General features: G+C 36.3%; 1 protein-coding gene across 2 annotated transcripts in view; it reads right to left on the bottom strand.

The window, feature by feature from the left end:
- Cntn5 (contactin 5) overlaps positions 1-14673 on the bottom strand; it is a 1025091-nt gene that overhangs the window by 395243 nt on the left and 615175 nt on the right. Inside the window, exons 5-6 of one of the 2 annotated variants that reach the window (XM_028763352.1) lie at positions 4965-5088; positions 3665-3840 (exon numbers count right to left, since the gene is read on the bottom strand). The exons of the other annotated variant lie outside the window; for it this stretch is intronic. Of the exons in view, the coding sequence (XP_028619185.1) occupies positions 3665-3840; positions 4965-5088 (300 nt within the window). The remainder of the gene's footprint in view (positions 1-3664; positions 3841-4964; positions 5089-14673) is intronic. 2 annotated transcript variants of the gene reach the window in all.

Raw genomic sequence — 14673 nt, 5'->3', positions numbered from 1 at the left:
GAGAGAGAGAGAGAGAGAGAGAGAGATTGCTTTGTGTATGGAACATACAATTATAAAAAGCCCTAATTTATTTTATAACAAAATCTAATATTTTTATAACCATTGAACTCCTTCAGGTTAATGCCATTCTTTCATTCAGATTAATATTAAAATAAATTAATAAAGTTATTATGGGCAAAGCCTCATAGACTAATGAAATAAGCTTAGGCTATACTGTGGAGTTACTGATTATTCAAATAATTTCATTAGATGTTGAAAACTAGTAAAATGTGGTTTTAAAGTCTAAGGTTAATTTTACTTTAGAGAAAAAAGTTATGAAAAACGCAGAGAGGTAATTTTTGAGTTTTATATAAAAATGAAAGGTTAAATTAAAGGGCTTAGATATAAAGTCTGCAAGTCATAAAATCTCTCAAAAGTTAAGGAGGTTATTTTAATCAGCTGCTTCAAGGAAGACGAATAGAATATTTTGGATCTAAGTCATCTAAATGCCCTGAAAAGCAATATGTTCAAATTTAGATATGAACTATCAATTTACCAAGGATTGCATATAAAGATATATTCTGAAGCTAGAGACACCATGAGGAGATTTTACTCTTGATTCATTTTCTGTTTGACTTACTGGCATGAATTATTTCTACAAAGAAAAAATTACCATCTCTGGAGAGACTGCGATGAACTTTGGGTTTAGGATATTGCAAATTTGTGTTATCCATTTAAATTCTCATCCAGGTGTCACTAAGCTAACAGAGTGGCAATGTTTGATATGGCATGTTCTCACTTGTCACTGAGGAGAGACCATTCCACTATGTAAAGAAATCATCCTCATGATGAACATAGATTCCAAGAAGAAAATATGGTTTTTCAAGTATCATCTTCTTGATAACCACTAAGGGTCACTACCAGAAAGAATATATCAGTGTTGTGTTTATTTATAACCCCCTCTCTAAACTTGAAAACACATTGTAAAATATAAATTTCTCACCCTCATTAATTTTTACTGTAGCCCTGTGAGCTAGATATTTATTAATGATAAACTAAATGTATTAACATTAACTGGGCTGAGATTTATTTGTAGCTATTGCTTTGCGAAAAAGTTAGTGTGAAAAATTTCATGAATAGAATGTTAACATGTGCCTGTGTGGAACAAGTTAGGAGGAGAAGAAGTGTCTCTCTTCAGTCAGCAACTCAAAGATGTTGCCTGGTACTTAGAATATGATATATATATACTCATTAAGTTAAATGAGTTACTTCATGACTATCTTTACAGGATAGATTAAGCCTTTATGAGACTGATTAAATTTGCTGCTGATTCTTGTGGGGGTAGTGCTGAGATTGCACTAAGGCTTCTGATAGGAAATGTTATGAGAATTTATCAAGAACGACAGTTTCTTCTGGAGTAGAGTCTTCTACCTACCTATCTACCTACCTACCTACCTACCTACCTGCCTACCTACCTACCTACATACCTACTGGGAATCTCAGGAAGTGTTTTCTCCAACCACAATGATTATGAGACTTCCTGGAGCATGCTAATGTCCATCTGATATGAAGAGCATTTCATGAGTATTTGCATATGTATCCCTTTCTTGATAATCAGAAATCTTATATCTCAAGCCAGGTTAAATCACATTTGGAGGAGATTCAAATAAGCATGCCAATAAAACAATTTGGAACAACCATTATATAAATGTGTTATTCAAAAGTGAATAGAAAATTTCAGAAGAATTTAAATTTCAGTTAATTTTAAATACATTAGATATAGCTTCTACCTCCCTTCCTTCTTTCCTTCCTTCCTTTCTTCCTTCCTTATTTTCCTCCTTTCTTCCTTTCGTTTAATTCATTGCTGGTAAAAGGAACCAACATCAATGTCCTCATCCGCTTGTGTCTTTAGAAGGTAGAACCTGTGGTGTTGTTAGCTGCTGATAACAGAAGGAGCTATTTTTGTAATCTCAGTCTCACATGGAATATTTAGCCTTCTGGATCCTAACTGTGGACAAGGCAGTAAGTAACACTATATTCATGACAAAAGTTTTATAAGCCCTGATGGTTCTTAAACATGCACACGGAAAATTAAATAACTTTTTCCTTTGAAAAAAGAAGAAATGTGCTGATTCCATACTAAATTTTCTTATTAAAATTTACTCATGCTACCCTATATAATTGTAAAAAATTAATTACAGTTCAGTAGCTACTAAGATCAGAATATGAAGATTATTTAGATTATAATGCAATTACAGTATTCAAGAAAGACCCAAAGTCAAATTGGAGCTATCATTTTTAAAAATGTCATGTTGTATCTATCTCAAAACGACCATTTTATTCAATAGAAGGGTGGCAGGAGAGGTTATCTGTTTGATTTCATGAGCTACTTGGTTATCATGAATACAAAAACCTTTTATGATCACACTACTGGCCTCAAATTATTCTATAAAATAAAAATAGAGTTTTCAGGGTACAGTTTTTGTTTCTTTTAAATTTCTAAACATATAATTCTGAAATCAGCCAAATTGACATTAAAAAAAAGGATTTTGATTTTCCTAGGATCTTGCTAACACTCTTCCCACTGAGTGTGTTTCCAACTGTTTAGTCTTTTCTTCCTCTTCTCACTTCTATAAGAGGGTGTCTCTGTCTCAGTTTAATTTTAGAAATGACACAAGGAAGATGCTAGGGAGCAGAATCAATTACTTCATTTCTCAGCTCAAATTAACTTAAAATCATTTTTGATAACTTATATAATGAATATAATTATATGTATTTAATTCAAAGATTCTTCAACCCTTTCAATTTTTGCTGATTGTAATCCGCAAGAATTTAAATTCAAATAGGATTACTTACTATCAAATAATATTAAATTTCTCACATGGTAGACTTTTTTCAATTTGGTGTAAGCTTTCCCCATCAATGAAGGAATTTCACATTTTTTTCAAGGATCTATGCATTTGGTTAATAGTATATATGATGAACATTACATATATTTCCATTAGAGTGTCTATAAGACAATGTCTCACTCTCCCATGGGCTACATTCAGTAACTGGCAGTACTGGATGATCTTGTCATTGTGTAAATATCATGTGGCATGATTGCACTAATGAAGACAGCTTCACCTTCTTCAGGCAATGTGAGCTTAGAAAAGACCAGTCATGTATATAATGCCATTGAATAAAATGTAGTGACATATTGGCTGCATAAGTGTGTGTGTGTGTGTGTGTGTGTGTGTGTGTGTGTGTGTTTGTAAGAGAGAGGGGGGTATTCATCTAATCAAAATCAGTATAGAGTTACAGTCACCATCTGAAGCATTACTGTTTCATAATATTCTCTTGGTTTCTAATAAATGCAGAGGTTCTGAAATGTGCTATTACGTGCTGAAGACTGTAGGAGATGGCAATTAATATGCACAGAAAAGGAAACAAGCAGGTAAAGGATGTCTGGTAAAAACCATCTGCTTTCATGGATGACATTTTAATGCTCAAGAATACTTTGTAGAGTTTATTTGGGAGCTAGCAAGTATACCAGGTACGTGGAATAGACCCTCAGAAGAAATTTGTGGTTTCTCTAGTTTTAATTCTGATTTACAGTTTAACATATTTTCACTCCTAAGCTTTATAAATGAAGGTTTAAATTTGTGCAGCTACACTCTAGGTAAAATAATCTTATTGTACTCACATGCAAACTGCAGTGTGGCTTCTCGACTCAGAATACTTCCAAACGTGTTGGTGGCTAAGCACTGGTACAGCCCAGAATCCCTGAGTTCACTTGGGTTGCTGATGATGAAGGTGCCATCTATCAGACTGTAGCGATAGTCACTTTCCAGATCGATTTCTGTTCCATTCCGAAGCCATCTAAGAAAAATATTACAAGATAAATATATTGTATTACTTGAAATATTATGATACGTCTTGCATATATGGCAGGTCTCACTATGCAGCACTGGCTGGACTTCAGAGACAACTGGAATTGGGGTGGAGGGAAGGCAATTCTAGGGCAAGGTAAAAACCTAGTTCAATGGAAACTCCCAGGATTCTATGAGAGGGACCCTAACTAAGACTCCTAATAATGGGGAATACAAAGCCTGAACCAGCCATCTCTCATAACCAGGTAAGACATCCAGTGGAGGGGTTGAGACACCGACCCAGCCACAAAATCTTTGACTTACAATTTGTCCTACCAGCATACTGTGGTGGGGTAATGGCATAAAAATTGTGGGAGTGGCCAAACAAAGCCTGGTCCAGCTTGAGATCCATGCCACGAGAAGGGGCCTAACCCTGACACTACCTGAAAAAAAAAGAAACCAGAGGCCAGATGGCCCAGAGACCTAGAGTAGAACCAAACCATACTTTCAAAACAAAACAAAAACACAAATGTCAATAAATATTAGTGCCTAACCCAATTATCATTAGAGAGGCTTCATCCAACAACTAATGGAAACAGATGACAAGACTCAAAGGCAAACATTAGGCAGAGTCTAGGAATTCTGTTGAAGAATGGGAGGAAAGAATGTAAGGAGCCACAAGAAAATCCATAGCATCAACCAACCTGGGTTCATAGGGGCTCACAGACACTGGACTAACAATCAGGGGGCCTACATGGCCCTTTATATATGTTACGCTTGTGGAGCTTGGTGTTTTATGGGACTCCTAACAGAGGGAGTAGAGGTTGCTTCTGACACTTTTGCCTGCTTTTGGGACTCTTCTAGGTTCCCTCATTCATTCTTAATATGAGGATATGTACTGAATAGTAATGCACCTCAATATAGCATGTTTGGTTGATAACACTGGGAAGCTTACCCTTCTCTGAAGGGAGATGTAGGAGGAGTGGATGGGGAGAGAGGAGGCAAGGAGGTGTGAAGAATGTGGGGGCAGAGGGAGGGAGGGGAAACTGTGGTCAGGATATAATATGTAGAAGAATAAATTAATAAAAATAATAAAATATTTTGAAAAGAAGAAAACCAATGCATAATTTTTACCTGTAAGTAGGAGATGGGTTGCCACGAACTTCACAATTGAGGGCTACCTTCTTTTCATCGGAATCCGTTGGAAAAATGACATCATCAGGTTCTTGCATAAATACTGGCCCATAATCCACACTTTCTGCAAAGACCCAAAGACAGAAACTTTAAAATAATTCAACTCACAAGGTCGATACATCTCAAACTGTACTACATTCAAGATTTATGACTCCTGTTTAATTCAGCAATCAAATTTACAAAAGAAAGAGTTGCTAACATGCCTTGTAGAATACTAAAATAATTTTAATTTTCTAAATTTATCTTCATGTGTGATACCCATAACGAAATTAAAAAATATTTTATTTTTAGCCTCTTAAGGCTACAAAAAAATATACATTTCAAAATTCCCTAAATCTGCAAAACTCTTAGAATCTTAAAAATAACATATAATAGGGTTTCAAATTCACATCAGCCCATGAGAGCTATAGATGTGAAATTGCTCATTTTCATGCATTATTTGGTTTATTTTCCTATTCTTAATTTACCCTTGCAAATTTTTAAACAATTAAACAATGCATTTTGATCTAATCCATCTCCGATTCCTTCCTCTCCAACTTCTTCTATATACGCTCCTTGCTCCCTCATCCTTTCTGTCCTTCTAATCCATTGAGGCCAAGTAGTGTAGCCAGCATCTGAGTGGTCACAGCCCTGAAGAACAAAAACTACCCTTGAATTCATCATATCTCCACTTAGCTTGCCTAGGACTGGGAATATAGATATGTGCCAACATGCCCAGTTTATCTTGCATATACTTCCCTCGCTCACTGGGATGCTGTTTATTTAAGGCTCATGTTTAAGGGAAAATGATGTAATGCAAATAGACACATTTTTACAAGAATCAGTACACATGTCCCAAAGTAGTCAAATACTGAAAATCCAAAAGATTGTATATTGCAGATCTAAGAATAGGTAAACATTTGTCTTATATAAAATAAGACAAGGGAGAAAATACATCAAGTTCTGGGTTTTATAATCTAGATCTTTATCACCACTATTTCCTTCCTCCTTCCCTCCCTCCCTTTTTCCATTCTTCCCTCCCTCCCTCCCTCCTTCCTTCTCACCTTCCCTTCCCCTTGGCTTGATTATCTAGTTCTAGGATTTCAGCATTGCTACTTTCAACTTAAAATCAATGTTCTGAGGTTCTTAGAGAAAGACTTAATGGCACAAGTCACATGGTAACTAGCTCTCACTAGTTTTTAAATATTTAAAATTAAATTCTGCAACTGACAGCATAGGACAAGATAAATAAAAACTCACCAGGCTTCATCAACCCAGAGAAGAGTGCTGTTTGCTCTGAGCAGAACTGCCATATGTGGTTATGACTTCACATAGGGTGAAGGGTGGCTTCTTGTTACTCATTGGCAGTAGCTAGGGCCACTAACTTTGTACTGATTTTAACCTTTATTAACAGACTGCTAAACATCTATAGCTAGTGTATACTACTACTGCTCACCCTCTTTGAATTATTGGACTTGGGCTTCAAGGATAATATTTCCTTTCAGAGAGTTGCTTCAAATTAGATATGATCTGCTTGTTGCTTCATTATTTACAATAGCTAGTAAATAGAAGCAGCCTGCATGGCCATCAACAGATGAATGGGCAACTAAAGTGTGTCACAAATGCGTGGAAGATAATTAAAGTGTGCTAGAAATATGCAATGGGATTTTACTTAGCCAAAAAGAAAAGTAAAATCACGATTTTTTTTTCGGAAAAATTAATGGACTAAAAATATATTAAGTGAAATAAGCTTAAGTCAGAAAGACAAATAGGACTTCTATGTATGACCTGGATTCACTGTCTCTCTGTCTCTGTCTCTATCTCTGTCTCTGTGTCTATCTGTCTATCTCTGTCTATCCTATTCTCTCTGTCTATATCTTAGCCTATCTGTCTTTGTGTGTGTTTCTCTGTGTGTCTTTGTCTCTTTCTCTCTGTCTCTCTCTGTATCTGGATCAGTCTCTCTGTCCCTCTCACACACCACACACAGGCACCATGCACATGAGTGCTGGTGCACAACATTAACTAAAAATACACAATGATAGAGGAAGAGGATACCTTGAGCTGAGCATAGAGGTAAAGAAATGCATGTGATACAAATGGAAAAGGAAGGCTACCAGGGAAAGAGTGGCTATCAGAAGGAAACAAGGTATCTGGCAATGAGGAAAAATGCCAAAGTATGTCTAAAATGTCATAATCAAGCACACAAGTTAAAAAAAAAACTAGGATGATTTGTGAAAAACTGTTTCTATGCCAATTTAAAAACAAATTCTCAATATTGTAATTCTTGGTATGGTTCACAGTTTTTATTCATATTTCTTGTGATGATTTATATAGTCCCCTTGTCCTATTTTCCAAGTGTGAAACTAATATATGCATAGGCATATATTTGTACACATATACATATATGTATATATTGTATAATTTATTGACTCACAGATGTTAAAAACTCTTGTTTTGTATTCTTCTGACTGATTTTTCACAAACTATACTAGTTTTTTTTAAACTCATGCTTGTGTGCTTGATTATAACTCAAATACAGGTTGTCTATCTAAAATACAAAAGACTCTAGAATCTGAGACGATATTTTTTTCTTTGACTTGTGATAGTTGTAAAGTCATGAAAGAGTTTGCCTCAGTTCTGGTTGCCCTTTCTTGGCCCTAGTTCATATAGTATCCTAAGTTCACACAAAGACCCCGGCCCTAGTTCATATAGTACCCTAAGTTCACACAGAGACCTCCCCATTCCAACCATGCTCATGAATCATAACAAAACTCAAAGCCACCCATCCTTCCCTTCCTTTAAGCACCAGAACAACTGCTCTCCTCAGAAAGCTTCATAACATGAACAATGATCTTTTGTTCACTGACACAGATACTGCAATATCAGCCTCTATATCTTTACCTGTTTGGAGTCTTTGGTGCAATAGGTTTGTGTCACATAGAAAACATGTACATCAAGTTAGGCCTCAGGATGTTTGGAGATATCACAAGAGATATTTGGATAGCTGAAATGTGTACGTGGACATGTGAACAGGGCAACTTTGACTTAGTTTAGGCAGCTCTCCATCAGAGCAGGAGGTGGTGTTTATAGAGTTGAGCTAGAACCAGTGGTCAGATCAGAGTAGCATAAACTGGATTTGCTTAAAATACACTTGTGAATCACAGAGCCATGCTACATAAAATGTCCTTTCCTTTTAAATTATTTCTAAGCTTCAGAAACAACCTCATCTACTAGCGGCTCAGCAAACTCAGGAGATGAGGTGATACTGAGCCCAGTGGGCTGCACATCTACCCAGCTCATTTCCAGTTATTCTAAAAACATTTGGCGGGTATACTCCTCTCATTATTCTTAAATGAAATTCATGAGTATTGTAATCTAGTTATACAAAGAATAATTGAACTTAATAGAATGACAGATAAGAGTGAAATAATAAATCTAAAATATTATTTATTTAAGTATGTAACATCCCAGAAGAAATTATAACAGATGACAACAAATTATATGATGAATAATTTTGTTTTAATTTGTTATAAAATTCCCACAAATGTAATAACTTAAAATATAACTTGATCTGGGGTGTATAATATTGGTCAACCATCAAAGCGTTGGGTGATATGGTTTTAAAGCATTCACTCTTTCAAAAGTACTCGCAAAGTTAATGAATTGTGTATAATTTATATTGTTTTACATTGATACATTAATTATATTTAAAATACTTTGCAGATAAAAATACCAGTGAGGTTATTTTTTCTAGTTTTTATAAACAAAATTCACTCTTATGACAACCTCTGCTATGACAGTCAACAGTCCTTTGGATCCTAGCGATTGGCTCTCTCTTTAACATTCTCAGGGCCACTGTGTAAATTAAAGCACCATTCTTTAATTGTGTTAATCTTGAGACTGCCCTTGCTTCTTCCACAAGTTCTGAGGGAAGGTGCCACTGCGGCCACTCCTCGTGAGCTTGAGGTTTGCATTCTCTTCCACAGAACTGTCTTAGATAGTTAGGTTTGAGGGGCCCACCCACTTTTCTTAGGTCCAGCTTTCTGGAGAACTATAGTAATGCTATATTGAGGCAGAGACCCAGACTTTCCCTTCTAGCAACTTGTACTACTACATCACACTGGATCAGATCTCCTCTCCCAGCTTTTGAGATCCAGACCATTTCCTCCCAAGCTTCTTAGGCATTACTTTATTACTTCATTATTGTCAAGAAATCATTCCTCCAACTAATGGGGAAGCCATCCTTCCTAGTATCTACCAGTGTTTTTTAGGATCATCTGCAACTGTTACTGGGTCTCCTTGGATTCTAAACCCAAATAAAATATTCCCTCTGATAACTAACATTTTTATCTTCATATTCTCAGACAGTTATGTATAATGACTGCTGGTTATCTCTAACTTACAGCCCCAGATGACAGCCTTGCTATTGGACACCAGCAAATCAGCAATGTAATCTGAAGGAGTGTCTGGAGCCTCTGTCAAGACGGCTATGAGAAATACCTGGATCAAAACCCAAGTGGGTAAGTTCTATATCTACAGATTGACTGAATAAGCCTGCACAGGAGTACAAGAGAGACCACCTATTTTTACATTGTAGCCGCTGCTGCCTTTCTTTAGACAGTTATATTTTTCCTTTTGTACGTATGATGACATACTACTAATACATTTATTTCCCTCCTGCCATCATAGAGCTTTTACTATTATTTCCAGTCTGGATGTTCAGAGGTCTCTCAAGTGGTTGCTGGTGAAAATGTATTCCACTGCCTTAATGGACATTTCCTGGTAACCTACATAAAATTTTAGACTCCTTAAGAAGTATGTTTATTAAAAAAATGTATTACAGTTGTCCGTTGATTGCTATAAGCATTGTTTCTTATGCAAAGTTCTTACATTGCAAGGCACATGCCCTCTGTGCACTCTGCCCTTGAACATACTCATTGCTGTGTCTGGATTTTTCTCCCATGTCTAATCTATTCTGGGTCAAGTATTGCTTCCCCAGAGCAGTTACTGCTTATCATGACACCAGTTAGGTGTGACAAATTTTATAATCATTACCATGCAAGGTATGTGTTTTTGTGGGTAGATGTGTCCCATTCAAAGGCCAAGCAGGTAAAGCCTCCTAATTGTGAATTTAATCAAATGTTCTTTTTTTCTTCTCATAATAGCTCAATCTCAATTATCCCCAGCACAGCTGCATAAAAGCACCAGGAAGTTTACTCCTATCTAGAGGAAAGAGTAGCTGTATATAATGGCTAGGCCACTAAGCATACTGGGTAAACATGCGGATCAGAGGGAAAATAAAATTTCTTCCACACCACAGGTATCTGCAAAAATAAATTCTAAAGTTCAATATAGACTAGGAATGACACAAAATGATTCAAGTCAGAAATAAGAAGAATTATTCATTTTAAATGAAACATACAATAATATCCTAAAAACATTCAGATACTTAGAATTCACAAAAATAAATATTTTTATCTCATCTTGAAATTAGTTTGTAAATATTTGACATAAATAATACTAATCTCACTTTTGAAAGATACATGGCAAATATATAAAATATCAGGAGTTAGAGAAAAACATAATTATCTGAGGACAGTTCATTTACATAGATAAATAAGTGGGCAACTGACTTCTTACCTGTCAAAGAAGAAGCCATCAAACAATTGAAGAATAATTTAAGAATTAGAATTAACTATCAATTTCAGGCTAAAAAAATATGAAGGCCTTTCAAATGCAAAAACATTAAGATATTTTTAGTGATCATATATTCATTATTTTAGGATATGATCAACAAAGAAAAAAGAAGCATTCTGAGGAGAGAATTTATGAATTTAGGGTCTCAATGCATAAGATGTCTGCTAGGAAGCCTGACAACCTACAAACAGTAACCACTTAAAACTGAAGTGGGGGGCTGGACAGATCATTCAACCGTTCATAGCACTTACTGTTCTTTCAGAAGATAGGAATTCAGTTCCCAGCACCCACATAGCAGCTCAAAATCATTTGCAACTTCAGCTCCAGGGAATCTGACACCCTCTTTTGATGCCCAAGACACACATAGTACACTGACATACATGAAGGGAAATCATTCATACACATAGAATGAAATAACTAAATCTTTAGAACTAGTACTAAATTAGGCAAAATATTAAAATTTAATAAAGCTAATAAGTAGTCACAAAATTTCCTTTGTGTTTCAAACAGTTCACATTTTTAATCAGATAAAATTTAGCATATTTGATGTAGATGATTAAGTAAAATAGTAGGAAGAATAATTTTATCTCTTCAACTTGCAACATTTGCTTTTTTCTTTTCTGCAGCATCTGCTAAAGTAACAAATAGAACTAAAAAGTGGGTTTTGCACAGAATATTAAGGAGAACAAAAAGAATGCATAATTAAGTTCTGAATAAACAACTCTTGGCTGACTATAGAGATTGGCTGCCTAAAAAAATGTACCCAGATGTAGGAATGATCACAAGATGACACAGAAAATTAAAATAGATGAAATGTATGAAGCTTTTCCAGTACGAAAGCATGAGAATAATCAACAGAGGAGAATAGAGAAGTGTGGTCAGGAAGGGACCACACCCACAGAACAAAGAAAGGCAAGGGTTTATTTTAACACTGTCTCCAAGGTTTTGGATACCAGGGAAGGTATAGCCTGGTCCTTCTCAGACTCTATGCTTTTCACAAGGTGGATAAGACATGGATCCCAATGCTATAATGCATACACATCCACCTGTGAACAATCTCCAATGATTGCTCCCCAGGATTGAGTTTCTGAAGAATTTTTGCATGCTGTAGCTTACTGTTAACTGTCTTCACTGATGGACAGATTCAGCACCAGCTGACCTCTTTCAGCAAGAAGAACAATACAACAAAAGAAGGAACAAGAAGCAGAAGCTGGGTATGGGGAAACTGCAAATTAAGGTTGTAGTCTACCATGGCCACATGGTGCCTCTGAGATCCACAAAAGGGAGGACTCCCTTAGCAGCAGTGCTCCCCCTTCTCTGACCTTGTCTGGAGAGTCACATCCTCTAACTAGGGAAGGTCACACAGCTGTTGGCAAACCTACAAACTAAACTTACACTTCCCAGCAAGTACCTGAGGTTCCTGGAATGCCTCTCCAAACAAATGTACCATTCATAGTACTTCAAATTCTAGCTAATGATTTCACTCACCTTCAAAACTCCTTCCTATTCACCAAAATTCATACATATAGCCCTAGCTTACCCCAGTAAAGGGTGTGTGTACAAGTTAATTATGAATAAAGTTATGCATACAAGCCAAGACAGTCTACGAGAGCTGTTTCATCGAAGACCAGAGAAGACCTTCTCCCACCGCATCCCCCTGAACTGTGTGCTTCATCCTTTCAGCCTGGTGTGCAGTGGCATCTGAACTCCCTGAGAGGGAGGAAGCAGAACCATAACTGGATCTTAACATGCATACCACACTAGAATCTGTTGTGATACAGTGTTAGGAGTCAGGTTCTGTACTTCTGTATAGTCAGTTCTTTAGAAGGCAGCTAAGTTTGTGTGTGTGTGTATAGAGGGGTGGGGGGTTGTTAAACACAAGGGACTGAAGAATCACTGTGAGTCTCTTTAGATGCCTACTGGACATCATAATACCTTTATAAATCACCATTATATTTTGATGTATAACCATTAATTAAATTATTAATTTAATAATTAATTAAATTATTCATTTTAATACTTACTTTTCCAAGGGGTAAGAAAAAGTATGCAAGTTTTCCAGTGTTTGTTCCAATGCATATGCTACAAGGAAGATGATCTAAACCTACTTGTATCTGTGTATAAGCTTCGGCTAGATGTTTACTACAAAGTTAAAGTGCTTTTCCATTTTTTTTCCAGGAAACTGGGATTGTCAATTTATTAAAAACAAAATAAATAAACAAACAAAAACCGCTGTCCCTGTGCCACATCCTTCTGGCTTCACTCGGGAAAGGACCAGGATGGCTCTCTTTTCAGGCTCTGTTACTTTTCTCATTTTTCACAAGAGCGTGTCAACCTCAGGTTTACTCTCTATCAAAGCTAAAGGGAATTACCTGACAAAAGCCATATGTCAGATTCCTGTCCAGGAGAAAGAATTCAAAGTCACATTCAACTGAGATCTATCAAATAGTCAGATGAGAAAGCAAGAGTCAGGGGAAAGTCCTTACAATGCTCCCTTAGACATTCTAAAATGAAGATTAAACTACAATTAGATTCTGTTGGGTCCCAAACTAGAGACTTGTGTTTCATTCAATCCTACATTCAGAGGCTTGGCTATTACATAGGAACATAGGAACCTTTGATAGGTGAAATGCTCTACCCTCTGAACTTTAAAAAGAGTCCTAACCAACACATGTATGTGACTGACACTAAGGAGAGCAGATACACAAAATCACTTTGCCATTACTTGCATATTATCAGGTTCTGTTGAATAGGATGAAATTTATTGATGTTTTGTAGTAATGTTTGAGTTAAAGGTCATTGTAGACAGCAATAAACTCATAGTGAGATCAATACAGAAACATGTGTCTATTCTCATCAAAAAGAGTACAATTTTGAACTTCTGAGGATTGATAAACAAATAACTGACCAGACTTATGTTCCTTGGTGTGATGGCTATTCTTGATGGTCAACATGACTATATCTTGTATTTAACTGTTAACTCAACCTTTTGGTTATACCTGTGAGGAGTTTTTCTTGAATGGATCATTTGTGGTGGGAAAATGCACCTTAAATCTGGACCACGTATTTCAGTGGGAGCCTATAACGAGGACATGGAAAAAGGAAGTGCTTGCTCATTGCCTGCTAGCACCCACTCTCAATGGCAAGCCTATTCTTTTATTAGAGCTCCCACCTCTCCATATATATTCTGTTTTTCTAGAAAGCCGTGAATAAAATACATTTGGCTACTACTTAGTCCAGAACAGGACTGGAATACAGCAGATATAAAGATCTAATACTGGGAAGAGAAGTGTTTAAAGCAGACATTTTAAAGATACTTGCCTCTGTCCTGTGCCCTTATACATACTGACTTTTGTGGAGAAATTCGAGAGTGGGGAGGTGGGAGTGGGGGGGGTAGGAGGGGGCACATTCTCATGGAAGCAGGAGGAGTGGGGATAGGATAGGGGGTTCCTGGGTGGGAGGGTGGGGAAATGGGGTAATGGGATAACATCTGAAATGTGAATAAAATATTCAATTAAAAAAGAATTTAATAAAAAATAAATAAATACAAAATAAATGTCATTTGTTTGACTTCAGACTTCCTGGCTATGTTTTAGTTAAATTGAGAGGTACCTTAACTTCCATTAGCTGCAAGAGAGCATACCAGTTGTCTATCAGCTTGAAAGTATTAAGACAAATATACAAAGTTTGTGCTTCTGAACACTCAATTACCTCTAAATAATTCATAAAATAATAATGCCCTAAAATTTAATCCCAATGTTATCTGTCTGATTATGATACTCTCACTAGTGATATACCTACTGATGAGCCCAGGAGGATTTACTAGAGAGTTCCAAATTCACTGCCATACAGGTAACTGGTTAAACTCAGTGATTACAAAACAGAACAAAGAGACATAAATGCTATAAAGTAAATGAGGTTGAAAGGTGTTGTGAATGGGTTTATAGTGTGCAGTGTTGTGAATGGGTTTATA

The sequence above is a fragment of the Grammomys surdaster genome, unplaced genomic scaffold (assembly GCF_004785775.1).
Source record: "Grammomys surdaster isolate TR1022 unplaced genomic scaffold, NIH_TR_1.0 138, whole genome shotgun sequence".
NCBI classification, from domain to species: Eukaryota; Metazoa; Chordata; class Mammalia; order Rodentia; family Muridae; genus Grammomys; species Grammomys surdaster.
Note: the sequence above shows the minus strand (reverse complement) of the source record. Positions and strands in the feature narration are given on the sequence as shown.